The following is a 13,500-nucleotide window of genomic DNA, read 5'->3' as shown; positions in this document are numbered from 1 at the left end:
CAAGTATCATATGACTTTCCTCATGGCAAGTGTTAGTGTAAAGGATATTACAAAGAATACAGATAAAGAGATGCACAGGGGAAAGTGTGGTGGAAGGGGAGAGAAGCTTCCATGTCTCCCTATGCATTCCCCCTCCAGCAGCCTCCACCTGTCCAGAAACTCTCCAAAGCCTATGCTTTTGGATGTTTATGATGGCTGCATGGTCCAGGTGCTTTTTGGTCTCTTTGTGCATCATTCCTTCTTTACAGATGGGAAAGATTCCATGGAATGAGAAGGGCCTTAACACCTATTTCATAAAGGGTAGTTAGTTTTTTTTAGGTGCAGTGCTTGGAGTTTTGATTATCTATCTTTGGGAGACAGAAATCCGAGTTTTTGTGGCCTGACTTAAAGAGGAAGTCATGAGCTGAGACCCAGGGACAAAAACCAAAAAACATATATTACAAGCCATCCCCTGGTTCTGAGAACACAGATCCCTGACAACAAAGGCATAACTCAAAGGACATTGCTGTATTAGTAGAATCCTATTCTGTGCAGCCCATTGCTACTTGGATGTGTAGGCTACCACTGGATCTTGTCAGGTTCCCAAAACAGAGAGTGCTCTCAGCAAGCACAGAGCTTTAAGACACAATGTCAAGTAACAGCCCAGGCTAGCCTCCAATTTGCAATCTTCCAGCCTCAGCCTGCTGTGTGCTGGGATCGCAGGCATGCACCACTAGGCCCTGCTTAGTTTCTATTTCTTGCTAGAGAATGTTTTTTTTTCTCTGAAAAGGTATGGAGTTTGTTTTGATATGGTCTAGATTCAGTCTGAATTGCTGCAGCCCTCCCCAAGTGCACTCATGGAATGAGGTTATGTGTGAGTACTGAGCTAATCTGCTTGAGATTTCCAGTCACCTTCTAAACTGGGAGCTTGGTTGGATATTTAAACGTCCTTCTTAAATGCACTCTTAAGATTCCCCTTAATCCTCATAGGGGATTATCCTATGAAGTCATGTGGCCGAGGCACTGGTCACTATTAATGAGCCACTGGAAACCTAAACATTTCAAGGGTTACCACTGTTCAATTCTTCAGTCTACAAGTCACTGTACTAGGTTGATTGGCTATTAAGTGGCATCCTTCCATACAGGATGTCCATTTACCTTAGAATTTTTGTTCCTACAGCAAAGGGCTGTGGGCAGGGCACTGTGCAATGTCAACAGAATCCAGCAGCTTCTCATGTAGCTCGAGGAGATTCAAAGAAAACCAGCTCTCTGCTCAGATCTCCGCTTTGTGTAAGGCACTGAAATGTTCTAGTCTCAAAGAAATCACATTTACGATACAAGGTGCCTGTATCCAATCTCTAGTCTTTTATTGTTTTCAAATTTTTGAGACAAGGTCTTGCTATATAACCAGGGCTATCCTGGAACTGTGTAGTCAAAGCTGGCTTTGAACTCTTGATCCTCCCTCCTTAGGCGTTCAAATGCTGGGATTAGAGGTACTTACCACCGTGTCTAGTTCAGATGATTTCCAACATGAATTATGTATTATCCTTTCATATAGCTGATCTCATCCTCAAAAAAGTCCTAATTTATTTTGCAGCCAGAAGACAGAGCTACTAAATGGTCATTTTAAAATTTAATTTAATGATTTTAGTTATTTGTGGTGCTAGGGCTCTAAAACAGGGCCTTGTACACGGTAGGCAAGCACCACTGACCTATACCCTCATCCCCTTAAAAGCTGAGTCTTATCATCAATTCTGTTGATAAGATGTGCTTCAGAAATGAACAACACTGCCTGTAAGTCAGTTCTTAAAGTAGTTTGCTTTGCTGAAATTTCATGCCACCCACATGACTAATCAGGGCCAAATTGGAGCATAACAGCAACTCTCCTTTCTTTTGTCAAGGTTCTTTGTTGGTTATTTGGAAGATAATGAGATGAAAAACTAAATTTTATCACAATAGCTTTTTTTTCTAAGATGTATACAACTTCCTTGGAAGTGATTTTACTAAACTTAAACTCACTTCCTATTAGTTGTTAGGTATAAAATAATGATACGGGAACAATGTTTTCTCTATTTAACGTGCTCCTAGCTGGGAGCAGTACAAAGACTTGGAATTCTAGACATCTAGCTTCTTACCTTGTAATGGAAAGTGTGCGATTTAAGTGCCAAGAGGAAAGCAAGTTGGAGAAATCTGATCAGAGAGGTGCCCCACAGCTCTAGAGACACAGGTCAGGAACTTGCTGAGCACGGAGCGTTGCTGTTCCCCTGGGCTGAATTCAGCTTTGTTGGTAATGTGCCCCAAACCCTGGCTTTTCAAAAGCACACATGAAATGATTCCAGTTTTACTAATAACTTTATTTAAATAAGACACAGGAACTTCTATACTGAAAAAATACAAAAACAGAAGCCACACATTTCCTTGTGTAAAGCCATATTGTATGATAACTCGAATACTGTTCAGCTCAGTGGCTAAAATTAAACAGTACAACTATATACAAAAAATTTAAACAATTTTTGACAAATTTCTACAGCTGGATGTAGGATACATTTGAGCTCAACAACTTCTGGGAAATTTACATGACAAAGCATAATCTTTAACACATTTGGTTCAAAACTTTAATATATGCTAAGAACAAATGTACAACACAATTCATATTTAGTTTCTCATGAGAAAATAAAAGCACATGTCACCATAAATATCGTACATCAGATTTCATCACCAAAAAGTATGTTGTGTCTAACTTTCTAGAACTGATATTGATACTATTGCAGCTTATTTGGACAAAAGCAGAGCATAAGTTCAACACATCATGGAATGCTAAACCAGATATCAGAAGTTAAATGGAGCTCATATTTATCTTACGGAACTAGTAATTTTCTCCCTTTAACCATAATCTACAAAATAGAGTATTTTCATCAAGGCCTGAGATTATTAGGGTTAAAGGTATCTGCTGCTGCTGATAAGATAGTTTTAAAAGGTTCCTTTGTGAAGATGGCAAAGTAAACTGAGTCCTTTTCTCCATGACAGTCTCCTACAATATAACACTGACTAATTTAAAGGAGCCAGAATGCACTTTCTGGAGAGAATATTACTGCAAACTTTGGTGGAAAGAAGAGAATTGGGATCATGACAAAATAATACAGAGGGTGTACACACACACACACACACACACACACACACACACACACACACACACACACACACTCGCATGCATGCACACACTTTTAAAAGAATGGTGTTGCTTTTTTTACCTCTATCACCCTTATCCTTCTCTATCCTCCTTAGAAGATAGACAAAACAAAGAAAACCCAGGAATGATTGAAGGGAATTAAGCATTCCTTTAACTATAGGCATCTTGTTCCCTCAATTTATAAGGAAGTATTGCGGCATACACTTTAGATACAAATGAGACAACTCTACGTTTTGCTGAAAACAATGGAATATAAATACAAAAGCTTCCCTTTACTGTTGGATACTCTCTGTGCCATAGATACTCTCTGAGTATCTAATAAGCGTCCCTTTACTTTTGGATACTCTCTAAGCCTGAAAGCCAGGCTCTCTACACTGACCAATCAGGAATATCTAGGGCTCTCTTCGCACTTTGTGGAGAACTTATGTCAGTCTTCAAGTTCAAGGGTATTCACTTGCATTTATACTCTACCTCACACATCCAAAATCTTAATAGAACTATTCATGATGTGAGGCTTAAATGAGACGTCAAACTATTGCTTTTGCAAGTCACCAACCAGCTTATTCACATATGCTGTATCAATTCTGAGACCTATGAATTCTATGTGATAAAAACTCATGCATACAAACAGATTGAGGAAAACAAAAGTAGCTCACTTTTTAACCTGAAAATTAAGATGTCCATCTCAAGGAGAAACTATAAATATGCCCTTAGATAAAAATGGGAGCAATGATCTGATGTCTAATCTCAACAAGAAAAACCTCAACCATCCCCCTGTCAACCTCGCTCATTTGGAAATTAAACCCTAGATATTCTTGTCTTTAAATTCCATCACACACTATATGGAATGTTCATGTACAGTCTAGTACTCAACACTTCATTTGCAACATTGTAACAGTCATTAACTGAGCAACACCTGAACTTCTAAAAAAGCCACAAATACACATGATGAAACAGTTGAATACAACAGTTGTTTTACTGGTAACCACATGACAAAGTGATGTCACATACCACAGACTTGCTGGTTCTTCTCACATTCACCCATGTCCAGGGCTATCATTCTCCTAGAGTTGAATGCACGCACTTCTAATTCTAAGAATGTGGAATGTAATGAGGAAAGGGAAATGCATAAAATAAGGAAAGGCAAAAGAGTGATGTTCCCTCTTTAGCTTTTTAGCTGTGAAATATTTAGTATCCCAATATGATATACATTCCAAGTTACCTGAGTTTAGACTTCAACTGAAGTACCTGAAGCGAGGCCATAGGGTGGGCACTGTGCAACTGTTGTGGCCATTTTCTTTTTTTTTTTTTTTTGCATTGTATGTATTACAGAAGTTAGAAACAAACACCTGGATCAATTGTAAACATAATCCTGAAGTACAGTATTTTCCATAGGACAAAACACAGCAAGACATTTTCTATTTAGACAGGCAACTTTTGATATAGAGCTTATTTATACTGAAGAATTTGGAACAAAACAAGGACACAGTACTAATCTGTCCAACATACAATGAAATGCATAGTCTCCACTTAAAATGCTGAATGACACACACATTTTGCATTACTGCTTTCCACAAAAACTGCTGAAAAGGAGTTCCGTCCCTGCCAAGATCAGTGTTGAGAGATACATTATAATGCTAAGTTTGTGTTGGTGTGTTGAGAAAGTTCATCGCTCCATGCAGATAGATGTCTGAGATCTTGTTCTCATTCATGGTATATGGGTGGAGGCCGGCTCCCCCTCTTTATATGATCACGTAGTTCTGAGCGGAGATGTGTTCCTCAGCCTGTGTGTCCTGAAGGAGCTGCTGCTGCTGGGATGGCTGTTGGACAGAAGCCTCTGGGGAGCCTGCTGTGCTGGTATCATCAGAAAGAGATGTGAAGGAAACCCGGGATGAGAGCTGTTCAACGGTCAGAGTCGCCAGAGCTGAGCTCTGGCCAGAGTTAGGAGAGTTCTTGAGCATCAAGTCGGAGGCAGGTAAGAGAGGGCCTAGAAGTTTTACAGGACAGAAAGCTGACCCAGTTGGGATGAAATTAACCTTGTTTTTGTCAGGACATGAAAAGAGAGGGGCCGAGATAGGCTGACGAGACCTAAAATCACAAAACAAAATAAAATTTACAGTCACCAAGAGGTCAGGTACTTTCTAAATAAACTGGAGAGCTCTAGAACAGTTAAATTGTGAATGGCAGGGATGGGTTAAGTGCACACAAAGGGGTAAACATCTTCCATAGCACAAGTCAGCTGGCAGACTATTCACATACACAGCTCTGATGTGTATTTGAGGCAAAACAATTTTCAAAAGGACTAGGCAGGCAAACTTTTAGAGATCATTAACTTGCTTTTAATCATTTAGGAATGTGAAAAAGTTTCCCACATCACAGCTGAAGATTATGCAAGGTTAGGACGACCTTTTCTGCAAAGCAAAAGCGTACAGAAGGGCATTAACCACTTTCTTGGTTTAAAGCACTTCCTCCCATTTCTGCATCTCTAGAAATACTTCTACTCACAAAGAAAAATGGTTTGAGGGTCTCTCAAAGAGAGAGTTCAACAGAGAAGGATCCAAAAGATCTCTTCCATTCTTGGAACTAAGACTTCAATTTTTGCCTGACCAGTGTCAGTGCCTTTGACAAAGTTGCAGGAGTTCAGTAGCCTCTTAGGTGCCTGCACTGGGACATGAGGATCAGCGAAACCAAGAGCCACATGGTCTTCTGTGTTTCTCAGTCAGGATTTACAGCATGAACCTCTTTCCTAATTTGATTTTTAACTTACACATACTGAAATTAAAGGTAGGAAATCTATGAGCAGAAAGCCTAAATTCATAAACAAACATGCTAGATGAATCTATAAGGAAAGAAACCACTTTTTCTCTGGCTTGTGGAATGCACTGCCTGTAGACTTGTCACACAAGGAAATTAATTTTGCCCCTTTCATCAGCCATCTAAGTTAGTAAAGATCTTGAAAGAAATATTTTAAGGATAAAATAGAGCTTTTTAAGAAAAACAAAATAAAATAAAGGCTTTTCATGGGAAGAATAAATTCCCAAGGATTTTTTTTTTTGAACTGGTTTATACAGACTCCCATTCTCCTTCAATAAGATCTCTTTTGCCTATTCAATTCCCTTTTCATAATTTGCTTTTAAAATACATTATCAGCTGGATGGAGTAGTTAATTCATCTATAATCAGCTGGTTTCAGTAAAAAGCTTTACAGCTTTACAGATCCCAGCTGATAGAAAAGACATTACTTACGCCATTTCCTCAAAGACCTTCACTCGCTCACATCCCTCGGGGGGCTCCCGTTTGAACATGTAGCTGTTGTTTGGTTTGGGAGATGAAGCATACTTGGGTAACGGTGAGCTACTCCCACTGTCTGTAAATTTAAAGCAGTTATATTAACTAGTGATTGAAAGCTCTTTTAAATTAAATTTGATTTCCAAACAGACCTTTTCACAATATATCTACTACTACTCTCTTTTCGACCACAGAGCTTTTTTGATTGCAAAGCTACCTCTAAAAACCTTGTGTAGTGTGTTTCTTTTAAATAAAAAAAAATCAATGTATCTGCCATGCTATACAATATAAAGGAGGATATTTCAGTCAGAAAAGGAAAACTACATTTTGAATAAAGTATATATAAAACTGAAAACAAATGTTATGTATTTCAAGAATGTGAGTAGGGTAATATGCATCGATCATACAGATAAATTAAAACAGATTATAATAAAACAGAATTCTCTATAAGCTTTCTCACTGTCCAACCCAATTTACATAAAAATTCTGGTATGTGGAGTAACTTTCATTACAGAAGTTTTTATTATTATTATTTAGCAGAAAGTAGGAACCATGAATAACATATAAAATGTTTGCAGGGGGAAAAGTTTGTATCTTGATTTCTTCTATCTATCCATTATAAAAGGTAATAGGCCCCTAAATTTTGCCTTTAAATTGTCTATAAGTGAGCTTTTTCAGCACACTTTGAATTTTAGCTACTAGAAGACACAGGAACCCAAAAACCTCTACCTAGTATGTTTTCCTCATAGTTTTTGCCCTAAAAGAAAACCATCTATTCATGAAAAGCTATAAAAACTATACATAATTTCTCCCTTTCCTATCTGGCAAATGGTTTTGGAAATTCAAATCCACCAAAATGCATCAGATGCCAAGTTGTAAAGTCAGTAACATATTTGTATAAATATATAAATAGTCCTATTTATATAAATTTTGACTTAATGCAAAGCAATTCCCACTGCTAAAATACTGATTGAGATGTATTTTCAATTTGCTTTTAAAAAGTCATTAGCACCATAATTCTGTTACAATTTTGTATGATGCATTTAGTTTAGCATATATAACATAGTCCAATATTCAGAATCTCAGTAATAGGAATAATTTTACAAGCATACATGCGCAGAGTAGGCCTTCCATGCCCCCTAATACTTCATTTTGCGAATGATTCAAAGAGCATCTGTTAGTTTCACAAATATGCCTGTGAATGAATATGGCTATATCTCTGGTTGAAAAATTACTGTTTGAAAACATAACAAAGATACACTATTGGAAATGCTAGGAAGATCACATAGTTTATCATTATTAAGCTACCTCACAGAATATGTATAGTCTTGAACTGAATAAAATGACTTTAAATTTTTAGAGATTTCTTCTAATACCATTAGATTTGAATTCTCTTAAATTCAACATTTATCCTATATATTTTTAAATTAAATTTTGTTGATAAGGTGATGTGTAGAGAGGGTATAGTTACATAATAAGGTAGTGAGTACATTTCTTGTCATATTTGTTACACCCTCCTTCATTTTTCTTTCCCTTCCCCAGTTCAGATAAGCATATATACAATATCCAGTGTGCCAGAATCATATACAGTGACCACAGGGGGTACATCCAAGGAAATACACCTAGTACATTAAACATTGACAACAGTAAAATCCTCCTGTTTCCATCTCTTGGAGTTCATTTTGCTTAGCCCCATCTTATATAATCATATGTATGTAGCTGTTGAGCTATTGTGCTCCTGGAAGGTCTATCCTAGACCTTTTTATGTTTATTTAGTAATTGTTTGGTTTTAGAGAGATGATGTAAAGTCGCTGACCAAAATATGTAGAAATACCATTTGAAAAGAAGTTCGTTGCTTTACAGACATGACCTCTACTGTTCTCCCCTCCCCCTCCAACAACCACATATCAGGGAGACCATGCGCCTTTGTCCTCTGTGCTCTAGGCTTGTCTCGCTCAATATTATTCGTTCAAGATCTGACCATTTCCCTGTGAATACCATTATTTTATCATTTCTTTTTTTGCCATTAAGATTACCTTTATTTTAAGTACACATTAAGCAAGAGATTGATTATCTAAAATCAAATGTAACACTTTTGAAAGAGACATATTCTAAAATAACTGATTTCAATGACAAATTAAAAATTTACTGAGTAGTCTGATTTCTAAGTTTATCTTGCTGTTAATGTCATTAAACATATTGACTATTTTTTCAGTAGGCAGACAATTATATTTACTTTAGAGACAATATTTTTTGTTGATTATTCAGTAGAATTCATTATGTTACCTAATATGCACAGAATGGACTTTTCTATGCAATTATGTAGGATGTCATGTTACCTTCTCCATATTAATAACCTAATTGTATTTTCATATGTGCAAGTAAACTTTATCCTATATTTTGATTACACAAATGAAACAAAGGAAGGAGGCTATGACTCTTTGACAATAAAGCATCATTAGCCCAAGTAAAGGTCCCAAATTTATTCTCAGATTGAGTGAGTCTAGACTAAAAAGACAGGTCAACAAAATAAACTGGTGAAAATGAAGCCTTGAACTTGATGTAATACCAAAAATATAGCTTGGTCTCACTTCACTATTCAAACAGCAACAACATGAGATCCAAAACACAAGTAAGAAAACGTGGCATGAAATGCCTTTCTGGAGAGCTCTGTGGGCACGGCAGAGATCTTGCAAGTCCTTTTATGCTATCCTCAGGGGTGAGCTGATGACAGTAGGCAAGGATCCACTCTATCATGTAAAAAGTCACCTCAGCTACAGTCTTCTCCATTCTATTTCTTACTGTATTAAGAGGTCTACTCCATACTTCTCTTACAGTCTTCTTGCCTGTTTCAAAGGACTTTTACAGAGCTGAAAGCTAGAGGAATAAACTATAAAGTGACAGTCTCTCCACCAACAATCTATAATTAATTAAAGTTTTTCTTCTTAAAATATTTCCAAAGGGGGGCTGGGAATATGGCCTAGTGGCAAGAGTGCTTGCCTCATGTACATGAAAGCCCAGGGTTCAATTCCCCTGCACCACATATACAGAAAACGGCCAGAAGTAGTGCTGTGGCTCAAGTGGCAGAGTGCAAAAAGAAGCCAGGGACAATGCTCAGGCCCTGAGTCCAAGCGCCAGAACTGGCAAAAAAAAAAAACACAAAAAAACCAACCAAACAACAACAACAAAAAACAACAAATAAAAACAACCCCCCCCCATATATATATATATTTATTTCCAAAGGCTGAGATGTAGCTCAGTGGCAAAGCATTTGCCTAGCAAGCACAACATCCTGGGTTTGATCCTCATTACCAAAAAAGAAAAGACAAAAAAAAAAAAAAAAGTTAAATATTTCCAAGTTTCACACACTATAAAATGCATTTTTTTTACAGTCTTACTTGCTTAAATTTTTTTGTTTTTTTGGGGGGGAGTGATTAATGTTAAAGAGAAAAATAGTTACCTAGTAACCTAGCATTCAGCACTGTTACATTTTTTTGCCTTTTCAATGCAAATTATTTGGCTTCCTGTTATTTCTATTTTATGTTTTGTGGTCTAAAAGACAAAGATTGAAAACAAAAACATTTTGAAACTATAAACAAATATATGTTAAGAACTTTTTTTAAGGTAAGTATCTAATTTCATAGACTGCATAAGGAACAGAAAATGGAAGCATCTAGTGTGTGAAGCTAGCTCTTGCCGTGTAGGCAGGTTATCTTTGAACAAAACTACCTCTCTATGTTTTTGTATAATTAAATGAACTGTTTCTCCAAAACTCTAAATCCTATGTTTTTTCCCCTTTAGTAGTTTTAAAATACAATGGAAGAATACTATCAGTATTTTTTTTTTTTGCTTAACAAAGTAGTATGTTTTTTTAAAAAAACCTACATAACTAACCTTGCCTAGTCTAGACTTGAACACATAATGGGTCACTTATTTATTTAAAACTTTGTGTTAAGTTTAGTAACATTTCAACAAAATGTTACAAATGAAGTGAGCATGCATGCTCAGATGATGAAGTAATATTTCTCATTCAATACTTTTTGTTCACAAGTATATGTCAATGTTATTAGTCTGTTATCCTACCAGGGAATAATGTAAGATCATAACTAGAAACATAATTGGTTTTTATAACAATCATAGCCAATGCCAATACAGATAAATGCAATGACTATGATTACTCACATATTTTCTGCACTCATAGGTCTCTTACTTATATTTGTTTGTTTCTATGCTAGTACTTGGGCTTACCTCAGAGCCTTGCAGTCTTGCTTGTGTTTTTATTATTATTATTATTTTGTTTAAGTCTGGCATTTTACCACTTAAGTTAAAACTCTACTTCTAATTTTGTTTTTCTTTTCTTTTTTTTTCTTTTTTCTTTTTTTTTGCCAGTCCTGGGGCTTGGACTCAGGGCCTGAGCACTGTCCCTGGCTTCTTTTCTCGCTCAAGGCTAGCACTCTGCCACTTGAGCCACAGCGCCACTACTGGCCATTTTCTGTATATGTGGTGCTGGGCAATCACTCTTGCCACTAGGCCATATCCCCAGCCCCTACTTCTAATTTTTTTGCTAATTGGAAATCAGAGTCTCACAAGACTTTTCTGCCTGGGCTGACTTCAAACAGTAATCCGCAGATCTCAGCCTCCTGAGTAGTTAGAATTATAGGCATAAGCTACAAATACTAGCAATATATTTATAACAGAATCATCCAATTCTAAGAATCAAAAGCATGGAACATTTACTGGTTGTTTATAGCTATAACATAATATTTATTGCATATGAACAATATCAAACCAAAAGTAGCTTCCTAAATATTAAACACATGATAATGAATTAAAGCTTGGAAAGCTTTAATAAGAAATTGAATATGTGGAACTCAAGTTACATTCCAAATGTTAGGCTGACTAATCATTTGTAGGTATTTTATGTTTTAATCACTTATTAGTCTTCAGGAATTGACTTGATATAAATTTGCAAATTACACATGCTACAGTTGCTCTTTTGGTTTTGTATGCTAATAGTATGCACAATGCCATAGTAATCAAGAACACCGATGCTTACTGTCTCTACTACTTAGAAATCTAACATAATATTGCTGCAAATGAAAGGAGATTACATCATGAAGACAGTCCTAAAACCAATTTATGGACTAAATTAATGTCTTTTGTAACAACAGAAGACTAAAAAAAATAAATCATAAGTGGCTCTGGCCTGTAATTCTACCTACTCAGGAGGGTGAGATCTGAGGATCACAGTTGAAAGCCAGCTTGGGCAGAAAAGTTTGTGAGATTCTTATCTCCAGTTAACCACCAAAAAGCTGCAAATGGAGCTGTGGCTCAAGTTGTAGTTGAGCACTAAAGCTCAAGGACAGCCACCCGGCCTTAAATTCAAGTCCCAGGACTGGTACAAAAAAATGTATATTTTATATCTTGAAAAGTATATAATACATTTAAAATATTAGGAAAATCATTATGACGTATTCTTTGTTTTACATTCTCATCTTTTTAAATGAAAAAAATTAACAGGAACATCAGTTTTCAAAAAACTCAAATACATTGTTTCTATGAGGAGGAGTAGAATTATGTGTCTGTGGAGGATGTTCTTGAAGTTCTAATGAAACTTCACTTTTAAATGTTTGTGTAAACATTTACTGAACACTTACTATAGGTAAAGAAAGGAAAGGAAAGTGCTGCAAATGTTGCTTTAATGCAACACTAGATAAAACCCAATATTGCCACTGGTATTGTAACATCTTAAAGCAGAAACGAAGGTAGAACCTTAACCTTTTATTCACCATAAATATATTCTTTCTCCTATATTCACCTCTTAATGAAGGGAATAAGTTTCCACATTTCTCACACTATTATGCTTTATTAATTTCTCCTCCTGTATCTAATGCAGTTATTAAATCAGCCATCAAATGCTGTTGATTTTTCTTCAGGCTTTTTGTTCTAAGTTCATCTGTCCCTGCTATCCTAGGCCTACAGCTCTTGGCCTCCCTGCCCAACAGCGCTCTGTTGACATTCAGAAAGAAAATATTAAAACATTCTTTTCACATTTATTTTCTGTCTTTAAAAACAAATTATTTTTACTAATACTTAGTTTGTGGAATGAAAACATACATATAACTTAGAAATATTATGTTTGGGGTACAAATTCAAAACTGGTGACAAGGATATATAAAAAAATTCTGAAAACCATACAACTAGACTATTAAAATAGCATGTTACCTTCTCCTTTGGGGATATCTCTCTACTTGTGAAGTTCTACCTAGGTTATGGCTCTTAAGAATCAGGCTAGCTGGGAATATGGCCTAATGGCAAGAGTGCTTGCCTCCTATACATGAAGCCCTACGTTCAATTCCTCAACACCATATATATAGAAAAAGCCAGAAGTGGCGCTGTGGCTCAAGTTGGCAGAGTGTTAGCCTTGAGTAAAAAGAAACCAGGGACAGTGCTCAGGCCCTGAGTCCAAGGCCCAGGACTGGCAAAAAAAAAAAAAAAAAAAAATTTAAAAATCAGGCTAGTTATTCTTCCTTGGCCCTTATTTCTCTTAGCAGTGATTAGAGAACTCCTGGTGAAATACTAGTCTTTCTACCTATCCACTTTCCCTGTTTATTTCTCAACATTCATCCAGGGACTCCAACTGCACAATTTTGCCCACACCAGGCCCTTTTAAAGATGAATGCTATATAAAGCCTATTCTTTCTGCAAAGGCAGTTTAGATGTATTAGGACAGTCTCTTGCAAAACATCATTGCTGGAATCTGGATTACACAGAAGTTAGGAAAGTTGCCTTTAAGTACAGACAATGCTGTCTAACCACAGGGTTGTGATAATATTACAGGAAATAATAGTAAAATTACCTGAGCACATTTAACCATTATAATGACTATATGGGAAAACTATCCCCAATTAAATTTTAGGCAAGAAAACTGAGATGCCTAGAAGGAGAATAACTTGTCCACAGAACGTAAGTGGCAGAATAAGGAGTCAACCTGGCTACCCAAATATCAGAATTACCACATGCTGTATGCGCCACCAAGTTTGA

At 36.5% G+C, this 13,500-nt stretch overlaps 1 protein-coding gene across 1 annotated transcript in view; it reads right to left on the bottom strand.

The window, feature by feature from the left end:
* Positions 1-3,230: 3,230 nt before the first annotated feature.
* Glcci1 (glucocorticoid induced 1) overlaps positions 3,231-13,500 on the bottom strand; it is a 69,015-nt gene continuing 58,745 nt past the window's right edge. The window contains exons 8-9 of the mRNA XM_048340074.1: positions 6,415-6,535; positions 3,231-5,257 (exon numbers count right to left, since the gene is read on the bottom strand). Of these exons, the coding sequence (XP_048196031.1) occupies positions 4,912-5,257; positions 6,415-6,535 (467 nt within the window). The 3' untranslated portion in view covers positions 3,231-4,911. The remainder of the gene's footprint in view (positions 5,258-6,414; positions 6,536-13,500) is intronic.

This window comes from Perognathus longimembris, chromosome 2 (genome assembly GCF_023159225.1).
Source record: "Perognathus longimembris pacificus isolate PPM17 chromosome 2, ASM2315922v1, whole genome shotgun sequence".
Lineage (NCBI taxonomy): Eukaryota > Metazoa > Chordata > Mammalia > Rodentia > Heteromyidae > Perognathus > Perognathus longimembris.
Note: the sequence above shows the minus strand (reverse complement) of the source record. Positions and strands in the feature narration are given on the sequence as shown.